Source organism: Tremella mesenterica (assembly GCF_000271645.1).
Source record: "Tremella mesenterica DSM 1558 unplaced genomic scaffold TREMEscaffold_8, whole genome shotgun sequence".
Lineage (NCBI taxonomy): Eukaryota > Fungi > Basidiomycota > Tremellomycetes > Tremellales > Tremellaceae > Tremella > Tremella mesenterica.
The window spans coordinates 503,187-519,174 of NW_006711232.1; the positions used below are offsets into that span (position 1 = coordinate 503,187).

The 15,988-nt window shown below is 47.0% G+C and overlaps 7 protein-coding genes across 7 annotated transcripts; 5 read left to right on the plus strand and 2 right to left on the minus strand.

Annotated features, from left to right (window-relative positions):
• The first annotated feature begins 172 nt into the window (after positions 1–172).
• TREMEDRAFT_71963 (uncharacterized protein) lies at positions 173–1,101 on the plus strand. Its single transcript, XM_007005846.1, has 4 exons — positions 173–310; positions 357–406; positions 493–739; positions 956–1,101. The coding sequence occupies exons 1-4, from the start codon at positions 254–256 to the stop codon at positions 980–982; spliced, it is 381 nt and encodes a 126-aa protein (XP_007005908.1). The 5' UTR covers positions 173–253; the 3' UTR covers positions 983–1,101.
• Positions 1,102–1,135: 34 nt separating this feature from the next.
• TREMEDRAFT_63488 (uncharacterized protein) lies at positions 1,136–4,481 on the minus strand (the record flags this gene model as incomplete). The annotated part of the gene is made up of 13 exons (XM_007005741.1): positions 1,136–1,493; positions 1,624–1,841; positions 1,947–2,282; positions 2,340–2,564; positions 2,608–2,788; positions 2,830–3,143; positions 3,210–3,404; positions 3,452–3,570; positions 3,619–3,790; positions 3,837–4,034; positions 4,132–4,177; positions 4,221–4,423; positions 4,479–4,481. The coding sequence occupies 13 exons, from the start codon at positions 4,479–4,481 to the stop codon at positions 1,136–1,138; spliced, it is 2,568 nt and encodes an 855-aa protein (XP_007005803.1).
• Positions 4,482–4,673: 192 nt separating this feature from the next.
• On the plus strand, positions 4,674–6,356 carry TREMEDRAFT_71965 (uncharacterized protein). The gene is made up of 7 exons (XM_007005847.1): positions 4,674–5,120; positions 5,164–5,437; positions 5,474–5,569; positions 5,615–5,778; positions 5,833–5,958; positions 6,001–6,239; positions 6,287–6,356. The coding sequence occupies exons 1-7, from the start codon at positions 4,720–4,722 to the stop codon at positions 6,301–6,303; spliced, it is 1,317 nt and encodes a 438-aa protein (XP_007005909.1). The 5' UTR covers positions 4,674–4,719; the 3' UTR covers positions 6,304–6,356.
• A 489-nt stretch (positions 6,357–6,845) lies between these two features.
• TREMEDRAFT_63490 (uncharacterized protein) lies at positions 6,846–7,840 on the plus strand (the record flags this gene model as incomplete). The annotated part of the gene is made up of 4 exons (XM_007005742.1): positions 6,846–7,014; positions 7,061–7,218; positions 7,268–7,428; positions 7,552–7,840. 4 exons carry the CDS (start codon positions 6,846–6,848, stop codon positions 7,838–7,840), a joined length of 777 nt encoding a protein of 258 aa, XP_007005804.1.
• A 468-nt stretch (positions 7,841–8,308) lies between these two features.
• TREMEDRAFT_63491 (uncharacterized protein) lies at positions 8,309–9,348 on the plus strand (the record flags this gene model as incomplete). The annotated part of the gene is made up of 4 exons (XM_007005743.1): positions 8,309–8,465; positions 8,514–8,680; positions 8,794–8,966; positions 9,072–9,348. The coding sequence occupies 4 exons, from the start codon at positions 8,309–8,311 to the stop codon at positions 9,346–9,348; spliced, it is 774 nt and encodes a 257-aa protein (XP_007005805.1).
• A 506-nt stretch (positions 9,349–9,854) lies between these two features.
• On the plus strand, positions 9,855–12,611 carry TREMEDRAFT_63492 (uncharacterized protein; the record flags this gene model as incomplete). Its single annotated transcript, XM_007005744.1, has 9 exons — positions 9,855–10,044; positions 10,196–10,341; positions 10,423–10,712; positions 10,822–10,937; positions 11,108–11,290; positions 11,361–11,401; positions 11,685–11,831; positions 12,039–12,284; positions 12,327–12,611. The coding sequence occupies 9 exons, from the start codon at positions 9,855–9,857 to the stop codon at positions 12,609–12,611; spliced, it is 1,644 nt and encodes a 547-aa protein (XP_007005806.1).
• A 296-nt stretch (positions 12,612–12,907) lies between these two features.
• Positions 12,908–15,663, minus strand: TREMEDRAFT_63493 (uncharacterized protein; the record flags this gene model as incomplete). The annotated part of the gene is made up of 9 exons (XM_007005745.1): positions 12,908–13,179; positions 13,313–13,412; positions 13,559–13,784; positions 13,944–14,078; positions 14,281–14,528; positions 14,692–14,794; positions 14,877–14,986; positions 15,076–15,502; positions 15,605–15,663. The coding sequence occupies 9 exons, from the start codon at positions 15,661–15,663 to the stop codon at positions 12,908–12,910; spliced, it is 1,680 nt and encodes a 559-aa protein (XP_007005807.1).
• Positions 15,664–15,988: the final 325 nt, after the last annotated feature.

The window sequence follows — 15,988 nt, forward strand, 5'->3', positions numbered from 1 at the left end:
AGAAAGGAGTGAGACGCGAGTTAGAAGAGACATCCTTCGGACATCGCCGCATCACCGACTCCACGTGACTATCAATTTTTTCCAGTTTTTTCAAAATACCACGTGTAGCCCAAAAAGTTCCCCCTCCCTCCACTCCGCAACTATTCTCTCTTCCTCTCTCAACTTTCTACATATATCTCCTTCACTTTGGCCAGGGATCAGCTGTGAGGCCATCTCAAATCATCAGCTTTTGATAAATCCGCATCCGACGAAAATGTCCGCACCAAACCCAAAAGCTTTCCCTCTGGCCAATGCCCAGTTAACCAACCAAGTGAGTTCTTTCTTGAACAAAGACGGGAAAAAAACTGATGGGGAAGATATTGGATCTCATTCAACAAGCCAGTCATTATAACCAATTGAAAAAAGGGTGAGTGAAACCTTCATTCAATGAGAATGAACGTGCTTTTTGATAGAGAATGAAGAACCGATGAAGATGTGATTGTTGATGTACAGTGCCAACGAAGCTACCAAAACTCTCAATAGAGGTATTTGCGAGTTCGTAGTTATGGCAGCCGATGTTGAACCTATCGAAATCGTTCTTCATCTTCCTTTATTGTGTGAAGATAAGAATGTTCCTTATGTTTTCTTACCGTCTAAAACTGCGATGGGTAGGGCTTGTGGAGTGAGCAGACCGGTCATAGCTGCTAGTGTCACGACGAATGAGGCTAGGGAATTGAATTCGCAGATCCAAGCTATAAAGGTGTGTACATGTTCTTCTTTCAAGTCTTTCCATTTCCCCCCTTTCCACTTTCTTTCTATCCATTCTTCCCCTAACATATGTCATTGAAATCACCTGATAGTGCCCTCGTTTGTTTCTTAGGTATGCTTCCGACATTCGAGGATTGTCAGGTTCACGATTGGGTCGTTTTGTGAATTCCGCGGCTTTAGAAAACCTTGGAGCAGGACTGACGGACAGAATGAGATCGAGAAACTGCTCATCTAATCCACTATTTCCCTCCACCTCTAGTCTCATCACACATAGCAGGCAGTGAAACCTGTCGAGGAAATGCGTTGCAGATAGTGCAAGTGCTGGAAACAACAATATGATGCATCGCCCTCAACAAAACAAAAGATCACCCATTACAGTCGCATACTTTCAAATGACACCTTCTCCTCCACGTCGCCCTCCACGTTTATATGGATTCGCCCCTCGATCCCCGATAGGGGGACTCTCCGTCTTCGGTTGCATACATGAGACAGCAGCGGCAGCTTGACTCCTTGTCATTCTTCTTGGACTATCTACTGATTGAGCGGCCTGAGGTACACCTCCTGAACGTAATATCGGTTGCGGTGGGGGTGGAGGAAGTAAATCTGCGCCTGATGTCCACTGACCGGAGTTGGGATGAGAGAGGGCGAAAGTTACTTGTTTTGGAGGTGGAGGAGGGAGGGGTTGAGATGCAGTCGTACGTGGTAAGGAGTCAATATGAGTGTTTTGGAATTGAGTGGTTATTGCTCTAGAAGGTTAGCATCTACTCCCAAATGGCTCATACTCGTATGACTGCTCCACTGAGGTGAGTCATGCAAATCGGAATTCAGAGAACAGTGGCCGAGGGATTCGAACGTGTAGGAACAGGAACTACTCACCCCACATCAGCCCGTCTCGAATTCAAAAATTGCCCGCAGGATCCTTTGAAGGCGTGTAACATGTCACTCAAAGAATTGTAAAATTTGATACCTTCTTGAGCATTATCCACGATCTCCCTCCATTTCCAATACGCCCCATCGATCTCTTGCAAGGCGCGTTCACGATCTTTGATCATTGGATCTTGTTTCCTCTCAGCCAGGAAGGCTTCATTCTGCTCCTGCCACATGAGTTCAACTTCAATTCGGGCATCAGGACCAAGTAATGTGATGTCAGAAATTCCTGAAAGAGGAAGACATCGCACTGGGGGCAAAGGTTGACTCACACGTATTCGGCCCAGCAGAGCTTCCTGGAATGCCGCCTCTTTCTCCATTTCATCCTTAAACTTATCATACTTGCCCAGATTTCGTTCAAAAATGTCCTCAAACCATTCGGTCTTGACGTCTCCACTTCCACCATGTGCTAAGCGGGTGGCTTCTGTGAGTACAGCCGCTCGGACATCATCCCCACTGGCGATATGTTTTGCCTCCGCCACAATTCTTGCCCGATTCGACATACGATCGTCGAGTTCTTCAAGAGAGGCGCGTAGTGGCCGCACAGATGTTGGCAAGGACGACGAAGAGGACCGGGCGGTTGATGGAATGTATGAACGTAATTCCTCCTGTCGGTCAAATTGACTGAAGCATGATGCCACCGTGATGCAGTGAAAGAGACTGACCTCGCCACCTGCCAACACCTCTATAACTTCTGAAAATTCTTCCCATTTTGACACAACGGTGGCATCGCTAACTGCCGCTTGCTTCAAAGTCTTTTCGTACTGATCGGCCATACCGATCAATCGCTGATTGGCCTCATGAGAAGGCTGTCGACTGCTGATTAGATGGGGTTGGGATGTTAAAAGATGCTCGTTCTCGGTAGCTTCTTGGTCCAATATATCCATGGCCTCCACAATCAGCTGGATCACCACAGGATTTAGGCCAACTCACCTCTGAGAGGAGCTTAGCATTCGTCTTTGCCAACCTAGACACTTCTCCAAGCAGCGAACGAATTTTGTCCGTTCCACCGGCCGCCTCAACCTCTTCGGCCTTCTTCATCAATGACGGAGGTAAGCCTATAGGTCTTTCCAAGGCTTCGATCGATCCAGGGAGGTTCAAAGACTGTAGAGTGCTGTTTTATCAGATAAATCTTGCAATCAACCAATTACTCACCTTGCAGCGAGTCCATCCAATTCTTCCCTCTTACCATCCAGATCCCTCACCACAGTATCTTTGCGATCGTCGTAGATGCTCAAAGCCAAGTGAACGCCATACGGGACCAATCCGCTGAAAAGCGGAGGCATACCTGCATTGTTGTTCATGAGCCATGCGACAGGATCCGAGACTTCTGGGGGAGTAGAGAGCTTCACCATGCTTGTGCCTTTGAGGGCAGGAAGTTGGTTTGCTGGTGGGATTGGGTCATTGTAGATCAAGTTGTTGTCACGGTCGGCGCGCTCCAGATTGCTCTTCACAGCTGCTGACAGGTTCTTCACATCAGCTCACAAGAAGAAAGCAGGTATCCGTGAGGCGACTGAGGATGCGATATGACATACCTTCAGGTCGGAAAGTACCGCATCTGCCACACCCTTCTTGCTGGCTTCCAAACCCTTCTTGGCCAATCCCTCAGCAATCCTCAACCTGGTGATCTCGTGGCCATAGCGTCTACTTTCCAGATCATCCTGACTCAATCTGTACTGAGCCGCAGCTTCAAAGTGCATCTGTTTCACTGTGATATGACTGAGCCATCCCTGATTTGAGCAAACCTGCTTTTCATTCAAGATCACGAAATACGTACCACCGGGAAATAGGCAGCCGATGGATATTCAACTGCATTGGCAGCTGAGAGAGCCGAGCCGTAATACTCCGAGACTTTCATCGACAGCTTGCCTATCAGCGAATTTTTATATGTACCTTCTGCTGATCAGCTCTTGGTCACAAGGGTGAGTGCGGGGGAATACTGACGAAGTACAGCCTGCTGCCAGAAACACTCTTGAGCTTCTGCGAGCAGGAATTCTCGCAAGGTGGTGAGAAATGACTCTGTCATGTCGTATCCTGCAGCATGGGGCGACCCAATCTCAGTCCTCAGTATAGGCAGAATGGACTGAATCAGATGGTGGAAAATACCCGCCGCAGCCTGATTCGTCAGCGTAATCCCTTGTGGGGACGAACGTCAGACTCACCGAGAGGTAGCCCAGAGCCCGCCGAATCCCTTCGACCTCCGCGCGACGCTCTGAAGCGGCCATTATCGAGTAGAGAGCGGCAACATTGAAGAGTACAGAAGCTCTTTCGTATGTGAGGGAAGGAAGGGAGACAGTGGACTCGGCCGTCAAAGAGAAGATGGGCGGAAAGGGGAGATGATAGGCGAAGGAGAGGCCGATCTTTTCATAAGCCAGAGACCTTTATTGACCAGACGATTGTTTCAGACGAGTGTAGTGTACATGTCACGGAACCGCATACGGCCATTAGAAGACTCACATCTGAAGGGAATTTGGTGGCAAGAAAGCTCAGTTGAGCATAATATCTGTTTCCATTAGTTTTTCGAGTCCTATGTCCCATTGACTCACCTCATGAGACCCTTGGTCATTTCTGGATGAGCCTCAGCTTTGGGTTCCACCAGCTCTCGCCTCATCGTAGCGAGTACATCGACGTCTTTCCGAAAGGCCTCTGGGTGAGCATCGCGAAAATGGTGCGAAATGTAAGTGAGAATGTGGCCTGAAAAAGCGGGTAAAGGCTCTGCACGTTTGGTTGGGATGGGAAGGAAGTTGCTCTACACATCAGCGTCAGTCGAGTGTCCAGAAGATGAAGATGATAACAAGACTGACCATGAGGAGGGATTGAGTGAGAATAGAAGAAGGGAGGGGTCCACTCTATGTACTTACCTACTTACCGTATGTTGGGTGAGGTGTACTTTATAGGAGAGCGGGGCTCCACTTTCCACCCGCCTGACTTTTCACTCCACGTCGGTGTGTCCGCCTCTTTCTCCTATTAAACCTTCTCTCAGTGGCATAGTCCTATCTCAGACCGTGGTCTAGGGGAGTATAGTACGACATTGGACCTCGCAGAATGTCCCAATCACCTCTGGCACGTTCCACACGTCGCTCGTTGCCCGCCTTCGCACATACCCCCTCCAGGCTCTCAAAATCAACAAATGTGGCCACCGTCACTCCCCCACACGACAGTCTTCTCACTCCAATCAAGACTGAGCCATCTTCGCTCACACCCGATCATCGCTATCGTGGAGCCTCCTCTACTCCCAGTACCCCAAAGATCCTCTACTCGCCATATGCCACCTCTTCTCCTCATGCAGGCCCGAGCAAAAGCGCCAGCATTCCGTTTGATATGGCCGCATCTACCAAGGCAGCCCGTCAGACTGACTCCGGTACACAAGTCGGCGTACAGTATGGAATGGCTACTCCGGGGATGAAAAAGAAGAGATTCATCCGCAGAAAGCCCATCTTTCAACGGTGAGCGTTTCCTCACAATATGCATCTCAGCGCTGACGGTCAGGCTCCTATCGTTTCCTCAGAGAATCATCGATCGTTTGATATACGATGCACCAACGTCCATGCAAGATGTCATACCATCTGCGCACTTGGCCAACCCCATCGCATTGGGCATTCACTGCGTTCATTATCTCCTCGTCGCTCCGCTCTTCTCAGCGGTAGACGAACCTCAAAGTGTCCTACGTACGGGGAAAGAGCCAACCGGAGTGAGCGGAAGGTGGAGCAAGTACGAAGTTGAAAACAAATGGATTGGTAGAGGACTTCTTGGGCCTTGGACGGTTGGTTAAACGGTGCTGATCTGAGCTGATGATTAGGCAATCATGGTGACAACGGTTCTATTATTGTTGGCTGCTGCGAATGCGACCTATCTGTTTACTCGATTTCGAACATACGACATGCAGCTTCGCTCGGTATGTACATCTTCGCAGTTGTTCATTCGCTTGACTCATTACTAGGCGCGCGATCATATTCCTTCCCCGCATGCTTCTCCTGTTCAAGCTCCCAGAAATGCCCTGAAAGAAGACGTCTTTGGTGACCCTACCAACGACAAAGCCAGCGTCAGGACCATCATACTTCACTCCTTATGGCGGGCAGTCGTCTTCACCTTCAAATCTCTCGCGTGAGTATCTTCACCTGGAGAGCGACTTTGTGATGGTTGTTGACCCACTTTCAGCGCCGGTATCATGTCCGCAACGGGTCATCCGACTTCCTCCTCCATCAGCCATTCAGCTCCAGGCGAGGACAAGATACAATGTCTCCGAGTGTGGGATCCGCCTGACTTCTGCCTTGCATTCTTCTGGTGAGCTGACTGTTCATTCGCTGATTAAGCTCACACATGCAGCTCGTTTCCGCCTTCGGCGCCCGCATTGTCCCACCTTCTGACACCTCGTCATCCATTTCTCACCCCTTTGCTGCACCTTACAACCACATTTCTCTTGTCACATCTCGCAACGAGTTATCAACAACTGGTCAAGGACCGTATGCTACTAACTGCTGAGGTTATGCGCGAGTATGATCAGAGATTTGTGTATAAAAAAGTGTTTGCCCATACAGTGGACCGTCAGGTTCAAACCAGCCAAGGTATGTGAAGCTCTTAATTTGTTGAGTGATGCTACTGATAATTCCAGCCGAGTCACTATGGTGACTTGTACCCCCAAAACACCACACTACAGACCCATGCATTCATTTAGCTTGTTCTCTCTTGTCAGCCCCTATGGCACGTCCATTCGATCGTCAGGAGTGGCACGGAGATGAACGTCATGGCTGCTAATAGAGTATGTTTCGAGGGATGCACCGCGGTGCCTCGGTGCTGGAAAGCGGAGCTGACAAAGTGGTCGTTTCCATGCTGTCTCCAAACTCACTCAAGCCATCGATCTCTCACCGATCGTAGAACTGCAATGTCATTTGCCTGAATCAGGTCCTCTCCACCCCAATTATGACAGATTAAGAGGCGCTGGAAAGCGGAGATACGGAGAGTTCTTCGGACAGAACCCCCGGCGTCAGTCTTGTGGCGTCTCCGGTGCCTGTCCCAGGTAAGAATGCAACTCCGAGAAACGGCCAAGACTTCGTCCTTACCTAACTGTCAACACGCAAACACGCATGTAGCAAATGAATGTGAGGTGGGTGGGCAAGTACAAGTACTCGATGGTGGGTTCTGTGATCCCTTCTTACTCAAGCTCACCCGTCATGAGACTAATAACCATTCTCACTGTCAGTATAGCCATTCTCGGTGTTTTCGCAGAGTCAGGAGGTCGAAAAGCAACGCGGGCTTCGGAACATGAGACAACCAATGCTGAGCGATTTCGTCGAGGTTTACCTCCCAAGAGCCCTTTGAGGCGGTTCAACACCACCCAACGTAGGTTTTCTTCTGCATTACGATAAGTGTAGACGCTGAGGACAAGCCCGCAACCTGGCTCGCCGATCGGCAGCAGCGACCCAGAGTGTCATGCTCGTTGCGTCGCCAGACACGAGCGTGAAACGATCGTTATCTAAGCGAGACACGCCGCACGATTCTGTGTCCCAATTGTATTTTGACGGCTCAAACGCATTGTTCGCTCTGGTGAGTTCCGCTCAAAGACTTGTGGTCTTCTCTTCGGTCTGATATGCAGTCAACTACCACAGAGACAAAGTTATATGTCGTCGGTAGTGGAACGGACCAGATAGTTCAACCTTTCTTCAATGAAGCTGGGCTGCAAGTAGCGATAGTCTCACAGTTATTCACGTATGGGACATATCCCGATATGACGCCTAATGCGGCAGGTGGACCCACGTGAAATCTTTCTCTTCTCTTCTCGTTCATTTCACCTTCCCTTATCTTTTCCCCTGCTTCTCCATTGCTCACGCAATCTTAAATGACACCTCTGGAGGTTTGGAAGAGAGCTGACTGGGACAGCTCAGTGTGGTTCACCATTGAATACTTGTCGGAAATATCGTCGGACCCTTCCCAGAATTCAGGTCACTACGAACAAGGACCTATTTGGACGACACCAGCGACGCTGCCGGGACCAGCCAGTATCGACTTTTTCAACTACGACGGGACGGTGACGACTAACGTGCCGTTCTGGGCGTTCGACTACAATGGCGAGACGTTTCTCGGGGCGGCGTTGAGTGGTGATGATTTTGGAGTAGGAAACGCGTATACTCGAGTTAACCTTCAGTGGGAGGTATATTCCGAAACCTAGTAGAACGTGCAGTGTTTTGTAGATGGAGAGGGACATGTTGAAACTGTGTCAATGATATTACGTGAGCAGTGCAAGTAGAATGGATACATGATATTGGGCAGGTAAAACCTGCTGAGCTTGCCTGATAGTGAAATAAATGGATCGAGTTCATATGAACGTACTTGCCAAGCATTTTCTCGGGGTTATCCGTTTGTATCTAGCTGTACCACGTCAATAAAGCGATGGCTAAGGTTCGTTATTTTAGGATCCTCTGAAACTCAGGTCTGGAAGATGACATGTCTCTCAATAAGGATGTGACCCTGCCAAGCACGTAATTCGGATCGGAGTTTGAAGAATGAACCTCTTTCGTTTCTTAAACAACCTCCAAAACAGTGCCTAAACAAATGTTGCCCACTTTATAGACGATATCAATTGAGACTCCATCAAATTCCTTGTGTCCTTGAAATAGATTGTCAACGGATTTGAGCCATGTCATTCCGAATGATATTGAACCTCGTTTTGTCCCTCTTTTTCCTTTCGAGTATCTTAGTCACCGCTAGACCAACACTATCCAATGCAGCTCTTCTCAAGAGGGGTCTACCGCCGAAACCTCCTCTCAGGAGATACAACGCCACGGCCACTCGACGTGAGCTCGACAGGATATCTGCTTGGACAATGGAGAGCTAATGAATAGATTATCTTCCTAAACGATCAACTGACAACAATGTATATCTTAGAGCATCACCCATCGTCAATACTAAACGTGATCTATCAGAGAAGGAGATGAAAGAAAGAGCCGGGACACCATTTGACACAGTTTCTTATCTCTATTTCGACACTTCTACTTTACATATGGGTTTGGTGAGTCTACCTTCTCTTTCCGTTAAACCTCTCTTCTATCTACTTCATCAGATCATTGTCGTGTACCAGTTTGAAGATTACGTGTTAAAGATCATCGTGAAGTGAGACACCAGCTGATATTCACGCAGACGATCAATCCATCCGATGCTACACCTCTATACATAACCGGAACGGGTGAAGAGCAAGACGTATCTTTCGTACGTCAGGGCATCACGACCTTTTATATCGATACCAGCTATCAAGGAGGTAAGGACTTTATTGGCAATATGGAACCTGGTATTGGTTTGTAAGTTTTGAGTGAACCTCTTCATCCTAAAACATGGTTTCACGGTTTATACATATGATGTACAGTATTGCTGATTCTAATCAGTTCTATCTACTTTGGAATCAGTGAGACAGCTACACCTATTCAATATGGAACAGACAATCAAGTATTCATTTGGACGATACCATCCACTTTACCAGGATCAGCCGGTTTAACATACCATAATATCGATAGAACGAAAACGACCAATGCCAAATTCTTCGTCGTTACTTCTTCTAACCCTGACACGGGTTCTTACTCGAACGTCTTAGGGGCGGCTTTACAACAATCAGATTTTTCAGATTATTACACCGCTACTGCTCAACAGGTAGATCTGACATGGGTGACAAGTGTATATGACTAGATCAGTATCCTTCTTTGGATATTGGGAGAGTAGAAGAATATTTGTCGCAATATGAAAAAAACTATGAAAGCGCTTACTAATGGAATGGCAATCATGGCGAGAGTGCAAGGGATCCTATGCTCTACTCTATTTCGGACTTGTCAACTTACTCGTGGAGTACGTAGATGGCGTTCTTAAGGTCTTCGGAATCCTCCGAGAAGTGTTCCATACAATGGGTTCCATAAGTGGCGTCTCCGTCTCAGGGATATTGACGCCTTAACATTCCACAGGCACACCGAATGAAAGGAAACCGTATCATCCGTGCGCTTTCCGGGCCGGTTCACATGTTCACACAGGTCTTGTTGTGATTTATTCTTGGGTTTACTACATTCCTTCAGAGCTCCTGAGTCTTACAAATATCACTATGTTTTGTCTTGTTGACGTCAAAACCCTCCCCCGTCAACATAATCGGTTTTTGAACGGATTTCCCACTTATCTTCAGTTGAAATTTCTTTCTTGACGTCAAGATGACAATGGCCAATTCAAGAGTTTCAACGATGGTGTTGTTGTTGTTAGGGTTCTTATTATTCGATATGGTTATGGGACTACCCAAAGAGTTTTCGAGGTCAACTAGAACAGAGACCAACGCCGATCGTTTTCGTCGCGGTTTACCTCCCAAGGTTCCTAATAGAAGGTACAATGCTACTTTAGCAAGGGGTGAGTGTCATTTTGCGTTCTCCGTCTCCTATACATCATCTTCCCACAGGTGTGGACTGACCTTGATGGCCGAGGGGAAGTAGTTGTATGCGTCCAATTCAGTTATAGAGGGTTGACAGGACAAATTATATTTGACAATGCTGATACCTAGCCGCTCCTGCAAAACGATCAGGAGTCACGACCGCAGGTTATCTTCAAGCTACGCCCGTGGCTGGCACCACAAGGAAACGTGCGGGTGAGGGTACACCATATGGTTCAACCTCTTGGGTCTCATATGTCGATGAAAGACTTGTACTGGTGAGTTTGTTTTCACTTTCTCCTTTACCATCTACCAAGCTATCCTTGATTGTATTCCCAAAGGGAAAATATCACAACCAGTACTCGTCGTCTTCCTGTGGCGGAAAAGTTCCCCCCGATGATGTTATCCTCCCTATCGCTATCGGTCGTGGTAAAAACGAAGTGCACCTCTTCATTGAAGCTGCTAACAAAACTCAGACTACCGACCCTTCTCAAGCAACTTTCTTCACCATCCCAAGTACCGGCTCTCAAACCAATGTGTACGTGGCGGACAGTAGTTCTGTCAGTGGTACAAAACCATTATGTCTCGATGAATGGTCAGCAGGATCTGGAGGGAGGAATATGAAACTTGGTAATGAGGGTGGTTCCGTGTGAGTTTATTCTTGATCTCCGATCTCCCACCGTTCCTAAATCATTTAACGTATCTCATCCCCGGGTTCATTGACGAGGTCGTCAGAGAAGATAAGAGCTCAATATCAGCTCTGCTATTGTTCAATCTTGTGATCCTTCACAAGTCACCAGTACCACATCCGGTAGTCAGGTTCAAGGTAATGTGTGGACTGTACCAGATCCAAACGTATGGCCAACGTCTGCTGGTAAGTCAAAAACCATTCATCTTTTCCATTATCAACCATTCTCTTCCTGATCCAATCAATTCAGTTCACTTGCACTTTCTCCAGGCTTCAAATTCTATTGTCCCGTAGAGCTATCCGGTCGATAGTTGAACTTCCCATGTTCCAGTCAAGGATAGAAACTGAGCATACAGGGTTCACATGGTACAACCAAGATGGTACCACTACCAATGGTGATTGGTGGGCGGTATCAACTCAAAGCGCCGACTACCTTCTCGGAGCAGCTCTAGCAGGATCCGACTTTTTTGGTTTTACGTCATATGCCCAAGTAAACGTCGAATGGGTAGCGTCACTTCCGACATACGTTTGTGTGGATGGTATATGTGTTATAATTAGTTGAGTAGTCAAATGTCTTCAGGCATCTGAGGGAGATAGCTCTGCCTTTAGGGTTGGAATTCGGTTGGATGATGGTGATGGACTATTACGTTGTTAGCGGTTAGGGATCTTGTACAGTTTGAGAACTCGTGGATTTTATATGTCTGGACATTATGCAAAAAGGGCTTGATCAAATGGTTTCAAAGTTCAAACTCGCACCAAAACTCGGACTCTGTACTTCAATCGGTAACCTTAGTCCCGATTTGCTTCCGCGCGCCACGTAGCCACACAGCACTCACTCTAACATTTCCCAACCACTTGTACTCCTTGAACCACTCATTCCACGATATCCACCTCAGATCATAAGACATCATCAAAATGGCCAAGAAGAAGCAGCTTAGTAATACCAAAAACGACTATCTACAAAACTCCACCTCTTTAGAAACATCCAGCGTTCTGCCGACCGACCCTTTACCAGAAGTCAAAGTCAATCCTGTTAATTTAGGCGAGATCAAAGTAGCTCTTGATGATGCTGTCAAGAAGGTATGTCGTCTCTTTTCCTTCATATATTTTCTACTACTGGAACTCACACCCTCCATATCTTCCCCATCTGTCAGGAACATGTATGTAACGATCTCTACCCCTTGACATGATCTCCTCGTACATCATCTGAGAACAGAGAGGTCATGTCGACTTCACATGTGATGGTCAAAGGACGTAAAACCTCCAGATCCAAACTGATACGATTAGCACCTTTCTACCTCTTACACACCCTCACATCTCTATCCCATCATTCATCTTACTCTCGGTTATCTCTCTGTATTCCTCGCTTTACTAGCTTCATACCATGGTTGGCGAACAGAATTCGAAGCTTCCAAACCTCTACTTTGGGCTTGCGTAGGATCTTATTTTTCTCTTCAATTGACCATGTGGGGATTCAAACGATATGTTGAAAAAGGTGTTATTTTCAATGGTCAATATCATGATCAAAGTAAAGTACGTATCATTTCGAGGGATTATACAACGCTGATAAGGTAGTTGGAAAGTATACGAGTCATTTCTGGTACATCTCTAGATCCCCCATCACCACCTACCGTCTCCTCGTCATCTACACACCTACCGAAATCCGTTCCTGCTATTGGAGATGGGCCGAGTTATGTGTTGCATTTGGAACTGAAGAGTGGGATGAAGAATATTGTGGTCGACGGCGGGAAGTATGTTGGAGGGTTGGTCGACACGGAGGGGGGAGTGGAGGAAGGTGAATTGGGAAGATGGGTGGATGAATTGATCACGGTTGGGAAGATGGAAAGGAAGAGGGAATAGAATAGTCTATGACATGATTTCTCACGCACCAACATCATTCGTTCGTGTCTTGACTGGTTGATTTCTCCGTTGTCCCGTCCGATCGACAAGAGTCAGTCGGAGGGTATGTTCACCTTTACACGTAAAACGTGTACTCGTACTCTACTCGAGAAAGATTGAAGTCTTCCTTGACGACGATCACCACATAGGAAAGACACGCAGCAGCATGGAATTGACTGCCATCTATTCTCCGAATGTGGGTCAGAAAGTAAGAACGGTTGCAACAGGCATTTACAATCATGTTAACAACAAGATATCTATAAACATTGTCCGACTCTCGACATTGTCGACATACCCTTCCCTTCTGTCCGACTCGTTTCCGCCACACTACGCAAATGACGCATGTTATTACGCATCACTTCCCCCTCCAGACCCTTCAGTGTGGTCCAAGCATGTTTCAACTCGTCTTTTATAGCGGCTTCCGTTCCGATGATACGAGTACCATCATAATACTTGTCAAAGTTCGCATTCTTCTCTTTGAAAGTGGATGTTTGACGTAAGGTGATACCGGCTTTATAGATGTCGCAGACTGTTCAAATCAGTTTCTTTCTTACATCTTGACCCTCTCAACTCGAATCTACCCCGAAGAAGGGATCGAACGATTGCAATTCACATTGAAAAGCGTAAATCGTGACAGTGCAACGAAAGAAATATCAACTCACTCATAGACGCAAACTCTCCTTGATCAGCAGCAAAAGGCATTGCCACGATAGGTGTTTCGGTCATAATGCATTCTGCTGTCGAGTTGCTCCCGCAATGTGTCTTCTGATCAGCTCTGTCACTCCAATTATCCCTGGATCGGATTTGTCAATCGTGACACGATTGTCCACCATGAAGTGTTCGTTCGACCATACGAAGACGATGAGAGCGTAAAGGTAAAGGATGAAGAAAGAGAAGTGTGAACATACAACGGCAAATCCAACTGCTGGATGTTGCAAAACTTGCCACTGAGGTGCAAACTTGACCATGCACCCATTGGGATACGCAGCGATCTTTTCCTGTATTTCCTTGGGTTGCTCCGTCACTAACCAAGTAGCATAAGCGAACACGTATGGAATTACCGCTTCGGCGAGAGAATCGAGTATGTAAACGATGAGTTCAAGTCGTAAGGAAGGGTACCATAGTGAACCAAAGCTGCCTGTCAATTCGGTCTCTCGGATCTAATGCAAGCTTCAACATGACATCTTCAGATTCGCTGCTTTTCGGCGATGAGCGGATGCAGGGAAGAGATATACGCGAGTATGGCTGGAACGACTGAAGTAAAACCGATCGAAGCAAGAGAAAGCTACGTACGAGATGTAAACCACACTGTTCCTACCGTGTTTCTTCTCCATTCCATCGAGAAACTCTATCACTCGGCAATCTTCGGGTTTCTCCATCTCGATCGGCTGTCGTGTGTGTTGCCACATCGGTCTAGGAAATTGTATTCTGCAGAAAAGTCAACTGAACAACTCAAGCCTTTCAATCCTCGACATGTGTACCATTGTCATCGCCACATCAATTGTCATCAATGAACCAGATAGTCAACTGGGGAGGATTATTGAGGTTTGCGGATTATTGAGGTTTGCTGAATAAACCTTAGGACATGATACGAGAGATTCCAGGCTGTGAAACGCGAATAAGGACTCACCCAACCATATAGACAGGTTTCCCCAATTCCACCTCAAGAGCCTTATGACACTCTTCCTCCAACTCCTGAATGGTAGGAAGGATCAACCCGGAACATGCGGGATGCCAAAGTGAGGTGTACATCGTACTCACTTGTCGCGTGACTGCTATGGGACATATAGCCGCCCCGAGAAGAGGGCGATATTCGTAGTCGTACTTTGGTGGCAAGCCAGGGATCTGCTTGACCACTCCATAGCTAGCAAAACCGTGCTGAAAATTAGCACTGTCGTCTTGGTCTTCTTTCTTCTCCTCTTGGACCTCGCAACCTGAGTCCTTCATAATAGGACATGACATACGAAAAACTCATAGTTGAAGGTAGGGGTCAGCTTGTGAGGCTGTCGAGGTTCGAGAGAGGAAGGGAAGGAACACTCACCTCTGCGTACGCCTCGTCTATATCACGACCATTGGCTAGATCGACTTTGACATGACTCTCGGTAATAGCAATGAAACCTCCGGACGCTTCCGTTGCGAAATGACTTGCCAGTTAGTCATACTGTCCCTTCTCATCTGAGTCTGAAACGGTGAAGAGATTATGTAATGAGTTTGAGGAACACTCACTGCCAAGCCGCAGCGGCATTGGAAGGACAGAAACCCAATAGAGGGATAGGATCTAAGTGCAACGTCTTCAACAGACCAGTCATGAGTTCCGGGACAAAACTTTGAAATAGCTACACATCAGCCCCTTAACACATCAAGTCAGAATCCCCCAGCCGAATTCTCGACTGCTGAACAATATCTCAAGAGAGAGTATACGTACGTCAAATATGACCGAAGTGACTTTTATCCCTCTAAACTTATTATCAACAGCGACCACCTTTTCATTCCCCTTTAATAGATGTTCCAGGAATGTGGGTATCATGGCAGCATAACTCGTGGCCTCTGTGACCAAGTGACTGGGATCGAAAGCCTCCTTTGCGTGAGCGTATGATTCTACGACGATTAATTGTAGTCGTTCCATTGGACTTTTGGTGGTATTTCCTAATCCGTTGGTGTTGGTGTTCGAGGTGAAATCCTTTTCAATTGTTGATATATTGTTGGGAGTGTGAAGATGACGAAGAGCAGGAGAAACTAGTTCGTTTCCCACTTGAAATCTGGCAGTCGGTTCTAATAGAATAGTGATATGGAGAGATGGTTGTGATACCAATAGGTTGAGACAAGTATGAAGCAGAGGACGTGAATGACCCCTGGTCATTAGCTTTTCATCTTCCTTTCTGATATCCCCGACCTTCGCCGAAGATGGTGTTGACCAAACATGATTCAGGTGATACATATAACGAGAAACTCACCAGAGTCCTAGTGGTATAACAATCGAATGAACGATTCTCTCTTCAGTCATATTGGTCATCTTGATACTTCGGAACACTTTTTGACAACAGTTCACGAAATAACGAGGAAGGTATATATTTCAACCTTGAGGGCTGTGTAAGTCTTCGATTAGGAACATCGGGGGTTAATTGCCTCGGTCAGTCCTTACACAAGGGAAGTCTAATCCATAGGGTGAAAAAACCTATGAGTAATGCTTCCCCTCCGGTCGACCGGGGATGAAAAGCAAGTCACCGTCGTCTGTGCCCTTTCCTGCTCCGAGGACCGAGACGCATTAGACCGTGATGAATCAGATCGTGGCTGGAGAGGGACGCGAGAAGGGAAAAAGACAAAGAAAAGGTATTGTA